At 40.6% G+C, this 17117-nt stretch overlaps 1 protein-coding gene and 1 non-coding gene across 3 annotated transcripts in view; both read right to left on the bottom strand.

Moving 5' to 3' along the window:
- The window catches only part of RBM27 (RNA binding motif protein 27), an 83209-nt gene extending 71739 nt beyond the window's left edge, over positions 1-11470 (bottom strand). For both annotated transcript variants that reach the window (XM_017513230.2, XM_017513231.1), the window contains exon 1: positions 11196-11470. In XM_017513230.2, coding sequence (XP_017368719.1) covers positions 11196-11254 — 59 coding nt within the window. In that variant the 5' untranslated portion in view covers positions 11255-11470. The remainder of the gene's footprint in view (positions 1-11195) is intronic.
- Positions 11471-16050: 4580 nt separating this feature from the next.
- LOC119468766 lies at positions 16051-16191 on the bottom strand. The gene has a single exon (XR_005197525.1). It is a non-coding gene; the product is annotated as a U4 spliceosomal RNA (small nuclear RNA).
- Positions 16192-17117: the final 926 nt, after the last annotated feature.

Here is a 17117-nt window from a genome sequence, read left to right as displayed (position 1 = left end):
AAAAAAAAAAAAAAAACAGATATGTAGGCCGACTTAATTTCACCCCTGAGAACAATAATTTCTGATCAGTGTAGCTCTAATCAACATTCATATGGAGGAGAGAAGGGGAAAAAAAAATTACATTTCCACCTTTACTTAGAAAGTTTAGTTCTTGGATACGGATAGTCTACACAGGAGAGAAGGATTCAGAAAAATAAGTAAGAATGGCAGAAAATGGCAATGTTATTTTCTCTGGTGTTATAAGCATCTTCAAGGAGTCTGATGATCGGACAGATTTAGTGCTGGGTATGGATAATAAGGTTTCTATATGTAAGGAATGGGCAGAACATTCAGATATTGTATAACTGAAATTGGTTTAAGAAATGCAGATATTGGCTGGGCGCAGCGGCTCACACCTGTAATCCCAGCACTTTGGGAGGCTGAGGTAGGAGGATCACCTGAGGTCAGGAGTTCAAGACCAGCTTGGTCAACATGGTGAAACCCCTAAAAATACAGAAATTAGCCAGGTGTGGTGGCACACAACTGTAATTCCTGCTACTTGGGAGGCCAGGGCAGGAGAATCGCTTGAGCCCAGGAGATGAAGGTTACAGTGAGCCTAGATCATGCCACTGCACTCCAGCCTAGGTGACAGAGCGAGATTCAGTCTCAAAAAAATAAAAAGAAAAGAAAAAAGGAAACCCAGATTATCTTTTACATATATTCAGTATTCAGGCTCAAAAAAATATATGCCAACTTAGGCTGCTTCTGACGAAACACATTTTGATATAATGGGGCTAAAAATGAAGATGAATATACAGGAAAGTAAAAGTGTAGAAAAGTTAGACTCCAGGAAAAGAGAATGATCACAGATTCTATTCTACACGTTTGTTTAATGTAAGGGAACAAATGATTGTTAATAACTGACAGAATTCTGCACCAAATACAACAGCATGTTTACAGCCAAAGGAGTAGGACCATTTAAATTTAACAGCTCCTAACATGTATCCATAAAGTACACTATGAAGAAAATTACCAGTCTAAAATAGTAAGTCACACTAATTGAATGGTGAAACTTAAATACATTGGGCAGTATTGTGCCGTAATTTTCTAGACTTTTATAATTATTCTTACTCATTCTTTCAACCACTGACCCCTTACTATATAATCTCTAAAAAACAGCCATGATACCGTAGCTATAAGTATCAACGTTAACTACTCAACAAGACTTCCAGAAGTATGTCACAAAAATCTGAGTACAACTAAGACTCTTGAGAATACAAGGTAAGTGCAGCATCACCTCCCTCTCCTGAAAATCATCACTTCTTTCTTCCAATACCCAGGAAGAGTACTTAAAATCTTTTAGCTACTTCATCTGGAACTAAAGCTTACGGGAATCCATTTCTGCTGGACTATAATGACAAATATATTTGGGGTTGAAAGATTTTAATATTTTGGATCCATGACAATCCTAAATATACATGTCTCTAGACAAAAAGGGACTTCTATTATAACACGGAGATTAGAAAAGGTAATAATACCCTCTTAAATTATCATTCTACTATATAGTCAACTAAGTTTGTAAACTTATAAAGACAAATTAAGCAATCCATTTAAGATCAGGCAGACAGCACATCTGTGTAACTAAAACTCAGCTGCAATTCCACAAAAGTAAAATCTGTTTCACAACGCATGTCTTTTTCTAACATCTGTCTGCACAAAAAATTAATGTATCTTAAGTATCAACCAACAGTTATCTTTTAGTTAAACAATCAACAAAAGAAATTTCCTAAAGCTTAATGTAACGTACAAATAGGATTCCTTAAAATTCACACCTTGCACAATAAGGTTTTAAAAACGTGTTTCAATTATCTTTTAAGTTTTTAAAAAATAAAAATGAATTTTTATCAGAGTAAGCTAACAGAAACATTGCCCTAAAAATGTCTCAACTGTAAAAATCTCAAATTTGCCTTTTTCCTCTTTAAAATCTCCATTGTACATGTATTACACAACTGCTGAGCCAGTACATAAGCTTCATAGAAGATTTCAGACATACAATCACAAGATCAAAGAGTAAGGTCCTACACCTTTGGCCCCGAGCCAAACAATACTACTGAAAAGCCATTATCGTTTATTTGCTTTAGGAAAAAAGCCAAAACTACTTAGACCTTTTCCACTTTCAGAAAAATTTACATGTTTCTGAATATGGATCTAATTTTAAGTTCCATCTTAATGTGCTCTTTGTTTCAGAGGTGAAACAACTAATACATGTGCTTCTGAATCACAGATTTAAAAAAATGTATCTCTCGATCTCAATGTGTATCAACAGCCATTAAAAATGTCCATATTCTCTGACCAGTAGTTACACTTAGGAAAACTAGACTAAGGAAACAAAGGCAAATATAAAAAATTCTACTGGCACCTAAAGCTACACTCACGCAAAATGTATTTATTATATAAAAACAGCATTACTTGTTAACAAAAAATATATATATAGTTCCAAGGTAACCATTCTCTTATTGTTGGAGGTTTGTGAAATATTAGGCATCCAAAGTGATGGTTATTAGCTGGGCATGGTGGTGGGCACCTGTGGTCCCAGCTACTCAGGAGGCTGAGGCAGGAGAATCGCTTGAATCCATTCAGGAAACAGAGGTTACAGTGAGCTGAAATCACGTCACCGCATGCCAGCCTGGGCAACAAAGCAAGACTCCGTCTCAAAAAATATATATGTAATATAATATAATATAATATAATATAATATAATATAATATAATATAAAAAAACAAATGTTTAGAAAAAGTTATGTTTATGGCCAGGCACAGTGGCTCAGCCCGTAATGCCGGCACTTTAGAAGGCTAAGGCAAGAGAATCGCTTCAGCCCAGGAGTTCAAGACCAGTCTGGGCAACACAGTGAGACCCATCTCTAAAAAAATAAAATAAAAAAATTAGCCTGGTGTGGTGGCATGTCCCTATATTCCCAGCTACTCAGGAGGCTGAGGTGGGAGAACTGTCTGATCCTGGAAGGTTGTGGCTACAGTGAGCTACGACCATGCTACTGCACTTCTGCGTGGGTGACAGAGCAAAACTCTGTCTTAAAAAAAAAAAGGGTCTGGCATGATGCCTCACACCTGTAATCCCAACACTTTGGGAGGCCAAGGTGGGCAGATTACTAGGTCAAGAGTTCAAGACCAGCCTGGCCAACATAGTGAAACCCCATCTCTACTGAGAATACACAAATTAGTCGGGCATGGTGGCGCATGCCTGTAATCCCAGCTACTCGGAAGGCTGACGCAGGAGAATCACTTGAACCCAGGAGGCAGAGGTTGCAGTGAACCAAGATTGTGCCACTGCACTCCAGCCTGGAAAACAAAGCAAGATCTGTCTCAGGGAAGTGGGGGAAACAACCAAAAACAACAAAGGGATGGCTATAAAAGCAATATATAAATGTGAAAAATGCTTCTGATATAATGTCAAAGATATCAAGATAGAAAATTTCACGATGACTCTGATTGTAGCTATATAAAAATTGATAAACAGAAGAGAAACTAAAAATAAATACTAATAATTATTTCTCTATTTTCTATATTGTCATAATGCCATAATACTTTTATTTTAAAAGAATAAAAGTAAATTTAAAAAACATCTGACTCCGCGATCTGTGTTCAGACATTTCTTTGGTAAGACCGTACTGGACAAAATAAGTAAAAATGGAGTTGACTTTCACGTTTGTTAATGCTTATTAAAGGTATACAAATATTGGTACTTCTTTACAAATGAAAGCTTTCTTAGTCTGTTTGGATTACTATAACAAAATATCTTAGAGTAGGCAATTTATTATTTATTTATTTATTTTTGTTTATTTGTTTTGAGACAGGGTCTCATTCTGTTGCCCAGGCTAAAGTACACTGGTGTGATCATGGCTCACTGCAGCCTCAACCTCCCATGCTCAAGTGAGCCCCCCAACTCAGCCTCCCAAGTAGGTGGGACAACAGGCGTGAGCCACCACACCCAACTAAGGCTATTTTTAAAAATTTTTTGTAGAGGTAGAGTTTCGCCCCATTGCCCAGGCTGGTTTCAAACTCCTGGGCTCAAGTGAACCACCCACCTCGGCCTCCCAAAGTGCTGAGATGACAGGTATGAATCCACAGTATACAACCAACTAGGCAACTTATAAACAGAAATTTATTGCTCACAGTTCTGCAGGCTGGGAAGTTCAACATTAAGGCGTCAGCAAACTTGGAGTCTATTGAGGGCCCATTCCTCATAGATGGTAGCTTCTGTGTGTCTGTCCTCTCATGGTAACAAGCAGGCTCCTTTGATATTTTTTTCTTTCTTTCTTTTTNTTTTTTTTTTGACACTGAGTCTTGCTCTGTCACCCAGGCTGTAGTGCAGTGATGCAATCTTGGCTTACTGCAACCTCCGTCACCTGGGTTCATGTAATTCTCCTGCCTCAGCCTCCCAAGTAGCTGGGATTACAGACATGCGCCACCACGCTTGGCTAACTTTTGTGTTTTTAGTAGAGACAGGGTTTCTCCATGTTGGTCAGGCTGATCTCAAACTCCTGACCTTAAGTGATCCACCCACCTCGGCCTCCCAAAGTGCTGGGATTTCAGGTGTGACCCACTGCGCCCATCTCTCCTTTCAGCCTCTTTTATACAGGTATGAATCCACTCATGAGGGTTCTGCCCATTTAAGATGTATCACCTTCTAAAGGCCCCACCTCTTAATACTATCACATTAGAGATTAAGTTCCAACATGAATTTTGGGGGGACACCAACATTCAGAACATAATACTTTCATCCTTCCCTTAAGTAATTATGGGCTTTCAAGAATGAATATGATGTGGAAGAAATAACCCTAGATTATTTGGAAGGAAAATATATACATACATTCATCAGTTGCAAATACCATTGGGATATTTGGACGATAGTTCCTGGTAGAGTAGCCACCAGCTAAATAAATGCACAAAATTAAACTACTTAAATCTTACTTTTCTAATTGTCAACTACCTATACATACATATGAGGATGTTCATTCATTTAAGCATATACTGAGTGTTTACTAAGTGCCAGGTAAATTGCTTGGTAAGAAAATTACTTTGAACAAAACAGATCTTGCCCTGCACTCCTGTGGCCAAGAGGTGGATATGAAAACACATAATCACAGTACAAAATAACAAACTGTATAAAAAGAGATTAATAAGTAAGTAACAACATTGTGAGAGGATAACAGAAGACAGTAGCAAGAAACATAGAGCTATAAAAGCAACTTCTGGCTTCTAGCCTATAGCTATTGGGCCAGGAAGAATGAAGTCAGGCATCTTTAAAAGGCAGACCAAAGGACATAAGAACAAATATGTTCTTAAGTTAGTAGACTAAAACTTGCCAAGTCTTCTGGCCAAAGTTCTTTTCTATGAAATAGTGAATGGTATCCTTAAACAAGTCCCACAGCACTTTAGAGGCACACTAATTCTCTGAAAGCACTAAGTACACTTGGAAAACTAACAGTACTTCCCAAACTTAAGAATATACCTCCAAAACACTTAATTTAACTCTGGTATACCAGTTTATTTACCAGGTGGTCAGGACTAACAATTGTTAGAAGATGATTTTTCCTCCCATTTGGGCAACTGCAGAGATTACTCTCCAGAGTTCAACTTGATAAGGACTGCCAACATATAACAACATGTAAACTCTAGAGTTTAACCAAAATATACCCACCATGATCACTGAACCCATAAATATGAACCAATAAAATAAACTTAGTCTGTTAACCTTATTGCTGCCTTTTCTATCACACTCCAAGCTGACAACATAATCAATCTCCTAGTGAGTGCACTTTAAAATACACTGATATGGCCAGAACTCACAAAAAGTGCAGATCAAGTCTATGATTTTGACTAGTGATTCCTGTTCGTATAGGATCTGCAATGAGACTCTAGATTTGCCTTGTAACAGACTGATCATTATTTTTTAAGTGGCAGTGGTGTTTAACATTAATAAGCAAAATACTTTTGCAGAGTTTCATGTACTTTCATATTTCAGAAACCGTAAAATTTTGTTTGCATTTATAGAATGATTCAAAGGTACACAAAGCACTTAAAGTCTACATCACTAATACTCATAACAGACTTGTGAGGTAGGTCAAGGGCAAATACAATTGAGTTGTTTAACAGAAAAAGGTTAGACAATTTCTTCAAAGTCACAGAATGAATTGGAGATAGACAGTGAACTAGAAATTAAATGCCCTGATTCATACAACAATGCCTACTAAAGTAAGACAGACAGAGGCTAATTGTCCAGAGTTTACAAATCCTACCATGCTTTTTAAAACACACATCAAGATAAATTTTTACACTAAGCCAAACAAGCAGCAGTGAATAATACATGTTTATACATTTTATATACTATAAATAAAACATTCCCCATTAAATACAACATGTCTTGATAGAAATGTAGATCACTGAAAAATACTTGCCTGATCTTTTTTCAAACTTGCAGAAATTTCTTTACTGATGCACTTACCTCCTGAATTTACTTAGAACCTTAAAGAAGTTCACATACTTAAAATAAGCAGTTATTTCTGATAGAAAGAAACCATGACATCTCTAAACTGTGCACAATCCCTACATAGTCTCTATGACTAGAATATCTAGGATATTTTGAAAGTGAGGAAAGACGAAGGCCCCAAACAAGAACTGAGTCTAGTCTAGTAATGCAGCTGTTGCGAAAGAGACTAACGTCTTGACTGAGATATTGGTTTCCCTCCTTTTACTATATTGCCAACAAAAATGGTGGTACTAGTTTTTTTCGGCCAGTTAAGGAGTCATTTCTCACTGTCCTTCCTCTAGTAAAAGTAATAGATGTGTTTGCCATCTACAAAGGGAGTGGAAGGTAACAGGTAAGCTCTAACAGCCCATGACATTTCTAACTTGTCCATAGGGAATAATCACCTGTATCCTAGATTGATTTAGAAATAACTCCTGTTTGGCCTGGCACTGTGGCTCACACCTGTAATTGCAGCACTTTGGGAGGATGAAGCAGGTAGGTCACCTGAGGTCAGGAGTTGAAGACCAGCCTGGCCAACATGGCAAAACTCCGTCTCTACCAAAAATACAAAAATTAGCCAGTCATGGTGATGCACGCCTATAATCCCAGCTACTTGGGAGGCTGAGGAAAGAGAATCGCTTCAACCCAGAAGGTGAAGGCTGCAGTGAGCCAAGATCATGCCACGGCACTCCAGCCTGGGCGACAGAGACTCTGTCTCAAAAACATAAAAAAAAAAAAAAAAAAAAAAAGAAATACCTCTTGTTACATGCATTTGTTTCACTAGGGACAAGATGTAACATTTTAAATGCCCCCCCCACCAAGTTTAATTTACTTTAAATTAAACTAAATAAGAAAATGCAACAGAAAATCATGTGCACAGTCACAGTTTGATTCCAAGCTAGCCGGTGCAACTACATTATCTCAAAGCCTAACAACTGCTCTGAAATGCTATGTTGTAGCAACATGCCAATCTGCCATGAAAATTTTCATGAATCTGGAATATGCAAAAAAGTAAACTTACAAACACAACCTACTTTAGCATATCATTTATCATACTTTAGGATATCTAAACAAACAAAAAATAATCTCCCATGATGACATACTAAGAATAAAAATATATGTGGTATCTGCATTTATTATTAATACCTCCATTCAAAACCATTACTTGCGAGTTAAAAATAAGTATTTTATGCTGGGCACAGTGGCTCACACCTGTAATCCCAGCACTTTGGGAGGCTGACACAGGTGGATCACCTGAGGTCAGGAGTTCAAGACAAGCCTGGCCAACATAGTGAAATCCCATCTCTGCTAAAAACACAAAAACTGAGCCAAGTGTGATGACAGGTGCCTGTAATCCCAGCTGCTTGGGAGGCTGAGGCAGGAAAACCACTTGAACCCAGGAGGTGGAGATTGCAGTGAGCCAAGATCTCACCACTGCACTCCAGCCTGGGCAACAAGAGTGAAACTCCGTCTCAAAAACAAATAAATAAATAAATATTTTAGCCTTTTTTTAAAATCCTAAATAAGCAACAAATTTTTTTTTAAAAAATAAGCATGTGTGCTTTAAGTTGAACACATAACTCAAAAGGAGAAACTAAACTCAAGTAATCGTTTTGAAAGATAATTTTTACTCATGAAAATTACAGAATGATCTAAATAGCTTACAAAGAAAAAAGCCTAAGCAAGATGAAGCTCCTACCCAGACTAATTTTCAACAACAACAACAAAAAAAAGCACTAGAGTAAAACATTTTAGGAAGCTTAAAAAAAGAAAAAAAGAGAAAGCAAGTAACTATAAGGCTAAAAGTTGTTACCTTCTATTTTTTTTTTTTTTTTTTTAAAGACAGGGTTTCACCATGTTGGTCAGACTGGTCTTGAACTCCCAACCTCAGGTGATCGCCCGCCTCAGCCTCCCAGAGTGCTGGGATTACAGGCGTGAGCCACCACACCCAGCTAAAAGTTGTTATCTTCTATCCAAGAAATAAAATGTATGTTTAACACTTCTTAGAAGGGTATCTACCAACAAAATTAAACTTAAAAGTAGTCTTTTTTTTTTTTTTTTTAAAGGCATCAGAAGCAGCAGGAATACAAAATAAAAAGTTGTATTTTTTTCTTTTTTAATCTTAAATAACATAAGAACACTTTAAACATACACACTTTTTTCTTTTTTCAACCTTTTCCCATATTATATAGTTAATTTCATTACATCCATCTTATTTCCCACCTTCACCACAAACCATTTCCATCTTTGTGCCTCCCCAATTTTTTTTTTTTGAGAGTCTCCCACTGGAGTGCAGTGGTGCAATCTCCACTCACTGCAACCTCCGTCTGCTGGGTTCAAGTGATTCTCCTGCCTCAGCCTCCTGAGTAGCTAGGATCACAGGTACACACCATCATACCCGGGTAATTTTTTTTATATTTTTAATAGAGACAGCCAGGCTGGTCTTGAATTGCTGACCTCGTGATCTGCCCACCTCAGCCTCCCAAAGTGCTGGGATTACAGAAGTGAGCCACCGCACCCGGCCTTCAAAACTTTTTACTGTAGGGGGAAAAAAAACCATTCAAGAGACGTATATTCTTCTACAAAACCTTCAAGTGTGCTCAGAAGTCATTTTCCCTGAAACAGATCAACAGGGAAGTAGCATGACACTGTCCCCATGAGCTCCTTTATCATACCTCCACACCTCCCAAACTACTCCCTATTTTCCCCTCTGAAAAACACTCAATTTTTCCATTAATGCAATCCGACCTAATGAAATCAAAGCCTGCCCATCTCTTCTTCTACCCCTTTCTCTCATGCCCTAACCTCCAATAAGAGGATAATTAAGAACCAGAAGTAAGAAGTCGGGACATGATCGTTTCTCTTCCAATCCCCTCCCATGCCCTCTTTCTAAAGACCTCTCTTTATAACCCTATAGCCTTTCCTCTCTTCCCTGTAGATCTATTCCAGAAGCTAGCTATACCCCACTCCCCAGATAAACACTTCACAACCCTACCCCTTAAAATGGTTATAAAACATGGCCAGGTCCAGGGGCTCATGCCTTAATCTCAGCACTTTGGGAGGCCAAGCAGGGGCAGATTACCTGAGGTCAGGAGTTCGAGACTAGCCTGGCCAACATGGCGAAACCCCATTTCTACTAAAAATACAAAAAATTAGCTGGGCGTGGTGGCTGGCGCCTGTAGTCCCAGCTACTCTGGAGGCTGAGCCAGGAGAATCGCCTGAACCCAGAGGCAGAGGTTGCAGTGAGCTGAGATAGAGCAACTGCACTCCAGCCTGGGCGATCAAGACACTGTTTCCAAAAAAAAAAAAAAGGTTATAAAACAAAACAAAATGTTGATACCTCTGTTACCTCTTCCAAGCTTCCCAATAACCTTTCTACTAACACTATCCAAAATATTTTTTTTTTTTTGAGACGGAGTTTTGCTCTTGTTACCCAGGCTGGAGTGCAATGGCGCGATCTCGGCTCACCGCAACCTCCGCCTCCTGGGTTCAGGCAATTCTCCTGCCTCAGCCTCCTGAGTAGCTGGGATTACAGGCACGCGCCACCATGCCCAGCTAATTTTTTGTAGTTTTAGTAGAGACGGGGTTTCACCATGTTGACCAGGATGGTCTCGATCTCTTGACCTTGTGATCCACCCACCTCGGCCTCCCAAAGTGCTGGGATTACAGGCTTGAGCCACCGCGCCCGGCCTATCCAAAATATTTTTAAAAGACAGGTAGGTCTCTCTTTTCAGCCCCTCATCAATAATCCTACACTCTAATTACCTTCAGGTGTCCTCTCAATCTTAAAAGAATATTTACAAATCTCTTATTCTTTCTACCGCTCCTTTGATTCACCAATACCTGTATCTAAAAATCCCTATATGCTGCAGGTACACTTCTCCACCAATAATGCTGCATAGCCTTTCAACCCTCAACCAAACTTACAAAAATCTCTTTTTTCCAACCTCCATGTATCTAAAAATCATCAGTTCCCCTAGCACTATCAAGTCTTCAATAACACTTTAAAATCCCTTAATATCCTTGCTATCACACGTATCGCCTCCCTAATACCTAAAACCCTTCAATGCCCACACATCCTTTTCATCTAGTCCATAGTATTTTCCAAATGCTTCAATATTCTTGATCCTTTGGCACTCACCAATAATCACTCTGAAGCTTCAATGTCCCTGCTATCTGTTTCTGCCCTCGTATTTCGAAAATGCCCTCGATACTCTGCTTCTAGACCTTTCAGTCAAGGAATAATACTGTTTATCAAGCCCTTGATATTCAGCTATTCCCTTCGACATCCCAATAGTCACATTTTAAGAATCCCTCAAGAGCCCTGCTTCCCCTCTCTCAGTTCTCAAACAGTAATGTTTTAAATTCCCTCCCTGCCCCTGCTGCCCCTTCCAGCACCCCGATATTTGTGTTTGAAAAGCCCTCGCTGTCCTTGCCTGCCCCCCACCCCAGTCCCACATCCTCGGCGCCTCTTAGTCCCCGGCGCTCCTCTCCCACCCCCACCCCCACCCCCACCCCCACCACAATGGTAATAGTACTACAGGGACGTCGCCGGGACCTCACGGCCGCAGCCCCTCAGCGCAGCCCCCCACGCCGCCTCCCCTCCCCCACGCCCCCGAGGGTCCCCAACGCCCACGTTCGCCGGCCCCGGCCCAGCCCGACTCACTCACATCGGCTCCAGTAACTTGGCCAGCCAGGACTTGAGGGCATCCACATCCTCTATGAGCATGGTGCAAGGAAGGCGGGCTCGGCCGCCGCTCTTCTTCAGGCCTGCCGTGGGTCTCCACTACGCCGACTCCTCACGTTCCCTTCACAGCTCCCGGTGCCCCAGCCCACCGGGCATCTTAGGATACTTCAACCTACTCCCCCGGCCCGGGCCTAACAGGAACTAACCCAAGAGCCCTCACTCAACCTAGCCCGAAGGCCGCGGTGGGCGGGAAACAGTGTCGAGTGGCAGGCCTGAGAACCAATAAGAGAGAGAGGGCCCTGAGGCAAGACCAATGAAAAGGCTCACTCGCCCCGCCGGCGGGCCGTACCCAGTCAGGGAGGAGAGAAATAGCAAGGTAGGTGGAGAGCTTAAGTGAACTCCTGGTGCAAGATGGTATCTTGGAAAGGTGCTTTGCCTCTTAAAGGGGCAGCGGCGCCTTTTTTTGACCACGCCACCGCCCGCCGTGGAATACCGGTGCCTGCGGCTGGGAGTGCCTGGGGGAACCCGGCGAGCCCCTCAGCCTGGTTCCTTCCTCTCGTTTTTCCTGGAAACACACACTCGTGTCCCGAAATGACTCAGCTGTAGTAAATCTGCAACACAACGTGCAATATGTTCACGTTCGACAGAATGCAAAATTTTACTTTTTTTCTTTACACACTCATTTTGATCGGCATTCACGTTTGTATTTTTCGCTGCTCTGCTTTAATTACGCAGAATGTTTCTGGCAACCATGCCTTGGAATCCAGTAATCGTCATTTTTAAAACGTGGCGCACGGATGTAAAAGGCTGAGGCCATCTCAATTTTGCTAGTATTATTAATAAATGCTGCTTTATTTAGGGAAGAAAAACTACTCCAATAGTTTGTTTTTAATTATCTTTTCATTGCATATCTAAAATTCAGTGCTTGGGGGCGGACAGGGAGAATTTGAATTAGCAAAAAAGGATAAAAAATAATTTTAAAGAAAAATTCGGTATTACCTAAATAGTAAACTTACTTTCTAGTAGGTGAGAAATACCTGCTGGAGTTTTGAAATCACTGATACGGCACTGGTGTTAGAATCTTTACCCAATAACATATCCTGAGTCCCTGCAATTGCCAGCACTGAGTAAGGCACTAGGAGTTCAATGGTAAGCCAAGCAGAGCTTCTCCTCTTAAGAAGATGAACAGTTTATGGGTTTATGCATTGCAATAACAACATTTTGAAAAATACCTAATAAGCACACACCTCATATAAAAGAGATGGATTAACCTCAAATAAACAGACATACTATATATACGTAGAACAGGTATAGCCAAACTTCTGCAAAGGATTAGATACTAAATATTTTTTATTTTGTGAGCCTTGCGGTATCTATGGCGACTACTCAACATACCATATCTTGGCATGAAATTAACCGTAGACAATATGTAAATGAAATGATTGTAGCTGTATTACAATAATATATTAAAATTATATAAAAATTTAAATTTGGCCGGCATGGTGGCTCACGCGTGTAATCTCAGCACTTTGGGAGGCCGAGGTGGGTGGATCACCTGAGGTCCGGAGTTAAAGACCAGCCTCGCCAACATGGCGAAACCCAGTCTCTACTAAAGATACAAAAATTAGCCGGGCATAGCTGAGCGAGTCCAGACGCGGTGGCTCACGCCTGTAATCCCAGCACTTTGAGAGGCCGAGGTGGGCGGATAATCGGGGGTCGGGAGTTCGAGACCAGCCTTACCAACATGGAGAAACCCCATCTCTACTAAAAATAACAAAACATTAGCCGGAGTGCTGTATGCCTGTAGTCCAAGCTACACAGGAGGCTGAGGTAGGAGAACTGCTTGAACCTGAGAAGCGGAGGTTGCCGTGAGCCGAGATCGCACCATTGCACTCCAGACTAGGCAACAAGAACAAAACTCTGTCTCAAAACAAAACAAACAAACAAACAAAAATTAGCCAGGCTTAGTGGCACATATTACCAAGACCAGCCTGGCCAACATGGTGAAACACATCCCCGCAGATATACAAAAATTAGCCGGGCGTGGTGGCAGAGATTGCAGTGAGCCGAGATGGCACCACTGCAGTCTAGCCTGGGCGACAAGAGCAAAACTCTATCTCAAAAAAAAAAAAAGTACTTTGAAATTCTTGTAGAGAATTGATTTACTGTGATAAAGGCATTTCTTGTTCTATTTCTATTATACTATCAAATTCTTGCATAGCTTTAGGCCTAATAAAGATGCTTACATTTCTCTTTTTAAATTTCTTTCATTTAGTGGGTAACACTACGTCTCCTTTGTGGAATGAAGTGAGGGGAAAATGTGGGTAAGCTTAAAGAAAGGAGGGAGAGGAGGAGAGAGGAAAGGAGGCAGCAGTTGCAAGGGAGAAAGCTCTTGACTTGCTGACAGAACCTCTGGATGCTACTTCTACTCCACGGAGGTGTAATTCTGGGTAAACCAATTGCCTCTCTGGGCCTTTTCCTTCATTTGCAAAGTTGTGAGGAGGAGGTTAGTGAGAGAGATTTATCAGATGATTTTTAAGTGCACTTCAGCTTTTACTGCTCTATATAAAGGGTTTGCAAACTGCGGCCAGCAAGCTAAACCCTGCTGGTATCTGCTTTTGTACACCTGTGAGGTTACAATGGCTTTACATTTTTATTTATATTTAATTTTATTTATTTATTTCAGACGGAATCTTGCTCTGCTGCCCAAGCTGGAGTACAGTGGTGCGATCTCGGCTCACTGCAACCTCTGCCTCCCAGGTTCATGGAATTCTTCCACCTCAGCCTACCAAGAAGCTGGGATTACAGATGCCCAACACCATGCCCAGCTAATTTTTTTGTATTTTTAGTAGAGATAAGGTTTCATCATGTTGGCCAGGCTGGTCTTGAACCCCTGACCTCAAGTGATCCACCTGCCTGAGCCTCCCAAAGTGCTGGGATTATAGGCATCGGCCACAGGGCCTAGCCCCTTTGTTCTGTTTTTTAAACTGCAATGTTATTATATTACTTTTCTGAATTGATACATTTCCCATACGTGTGTGCATGTGTGTGTGTGTGTGTGTGTGTGTGTGTACAGTTTTATATATATGAATTACTGCTTTAAATATAGATGTTGAACCCCAATGTCTTGAAGAAACAGCCTCTGTAGAAGAGTTGTTTTTCCAGAAGTAGAAGTGGTATCAAATATAGTTAATTTCACCTTCATGCCTGGCTTGTTCCATTTGCTGAGTGGTTCAGATTTGCTCAGTAGCCATGGGCCAGAATTTTTCCATGTACTGTATTCAGTAGCATCCATTTTGTGCACAGAACTAACTCATCTGCAACCCATGAATGGTACACTGATTTCAGCCATAGAGCTACTGAGTTACTCTGAATGCAATGCATTCATATATGTATTAATTCAATACACATATATTAGGTGCTGGTTACTATGTGCCAAATTCTGTGCTGAGGTAGAGACAAAAAAAATTTGAAGCTATATTCATTCACTTCTTTGTGGGAGCGGTAGTGGCCTAATAGGCATTGGAAATAATAATCATAGCTAAATTTTTTAGTACATACACTGTGCCCACCCTGTGCTAAGTATTTCAGTGCATTGTTGCCTTTCATCCCCACACTATATTATATACGTATACTGAGTGCTGGTTACTATATCCCAAATACCATAGGCACTATGTACCGATGTCAAATTTGCATCCCAGAGAGGTTGCAAAGCTAATGAGTGGAAAGGTCCAGTTTTGACCAAGTCTAACTCCAAAGGCCATACCTTCCACATCTGCTAAGCCCTCTCCCTAGCAAACATTGAAATAAGAACTATATGCTTCATTTGAAATTCATTCAACAAATATGCGTTGAGCCTATTACCATCTTTTAGTCACTGTTCTTGGGTAATAGAGAGTAAATCTGATTGTAAGTAAGTTTTCCATCCTCAGTTAAGGTGGATACTTAAAGAATAACAAAGTTCTCATACAGGGACAGAGAGAAAAAAAGATGCCAATTTATTTAAGAAAAAAAGATTATTAATAAGGGGCATTGCGAAGGGAGGATACCACAAGAATAGACATTTAAACCATCCCTATTCAAACCAAGCTCCCTTTCTTAGCTTGAGGGTAACTAGGCCTCAGCCAGGAAGAACTGTCAACATTGGGATTTTACACAAGTGTTGACAGAGGTAGAAAGGCCTTCCAGAATGGATCATGCCAGCAAATTGATTTTTTTTGCCCTATTCTCCACCCTGTAACTAAGAGCTGACCCAGATGTACAAGAAGAGAGATTGAGAATCATTTTTTAGTTTTCTTAGTGAAAGTAACAATTCCAACCTGTTTCCCTTACATGCAATGAAACTAAACTTTGGTAGAATTTCAAACCAAGAAGTTCGTGCTCACAGGAGATTCTCTCTTGTCTGCACATTTGTAGATGATTATTGAATTAAATAACATACCAGTCAAAACATCAGTTTCTCCTGAGTCTAGGTCACCTGGGTCACCAGCCCATCTGGCTCAGAGAAAATTCACTTCAGTAAAAGTCACCTGAGTCTTAGTTATGCAAAGCCAAGTCAAGGTGGCAGATAAATGATGAGCATACTTAAAGAGTCTTTCTTCATTCTGGAAACGTAGATTTGTTTTCCTAGGAAACCTGGATTATCAGGGGTTTTTTAATATATAATTTGCTTCACACTACATATATATAAGAATGGCTAATTTAAAAAAAGCTGACAATACTCAGTGTTGGTAAGATTGTAGAGAAATTGGATCACTCATACTTTGTTGGTGGTAATATAAAATGGTATAGCCACTCTGAAGAAAAGTTTAGCAGTTTCTTTTTTTTTTTTTATTCAGTCCCCATAGAGACTGCCGAAAATTGCCAATGCCAACTATATTTCAAGTCATCATGGCGGGGCATCAGGAAAAGTTTTCAATTAGCAATAATTGCGCCAAGGATAAACCTCATTGGCTATGATACTGCCACTACACAAAGCTAGTTTGGCAGTTTCCTTTTTTTTTTTTGAGATGGAGTGCAGTAGTGCAATCTCGGCTCACTGCAACCTCTTCCTCCTGGGTTCAAGTGATTCTTCCGCCTCAACCTCCCAAGTAGCTGGGACCACAGGCGCATGCCAACACGCCCGGCTAATTTTCGTATTTTTAGCAGAGACAGGGTTTCACCATGTTGGCCAGGATGGTCTCGATCTCTTGACCTCATGATCCGCCCACCTCGGCCTCCCAAAGTGCTGGGATTACAGGTGTGAGCCGCCACGCCCGGCCTGGCAGTTTCTTAAAAACCTAAACCGGCATGTACCATATGACCTAGCAATTGCACTCCTCAGCATTTATCCCAGAGAAATGAAAACTTATGTTCACACACAAAAACCTGTCATAAATATGTAGAGCAGCTTTATTTGTAATAGCCAAAAACTAGAATCAGTCCAGACATCCTTTAACAGGTGGATGGTTAAAAAATGGATACATCCGTATCATGGAATCCTAAGCAATAAAAAGGAATGAACTACTACTACAACAACTTGGATGAATTATACTAAATTAAAAAGCCAGTCCCCAGGCCAGAGACCATGGCTCACACCTGTAATCCCAGCCCTTTGGGAGGCCGAGGTGAGAGGATTACTTGAGGCCAAGAGTTCGAGACCAGCCTGGCCAACATGATGAAAACACATGTTTACCAAAAAGTACAAAAAAAAAAAAAAGCCAGTCCCCAAAGTTTACATACTTTGTGTTTCAATTTAGATAACATTTTGAGGCTGGGCACGGTGGCTCACACCCGTAATCCCAGCATTTTAGGAAGCCACGGTGGGCAGATCACCTGAGGTCAGGAGTTCGAGACCAGCCTGGCCAAATGGCAAAACCCTGTCTTTACTAAAGATACAAAAATTAGCCAGGTGTGATGGCGCATG

This window comes from Cebus imitator, unplaced genomic scaffold (assembly GCF_001604975.1).
Source record: "Cebus imitator isolate Cc_AM_T3 unplaced genomic scaffold, Cebus_imitator-1.0 Scaffold489, whole genome shotgun sequence".
NCBI lineage: Eukaryota > Metazoa > Chordata > Mammalia > Primates > Cebidae > Cebus > Cebus imitator.
The sequence above is the reverse complement of the archived record's forward strand: the minus strand, read 5'-3'. Positions and strand labels throughout refer to the sequence as shown.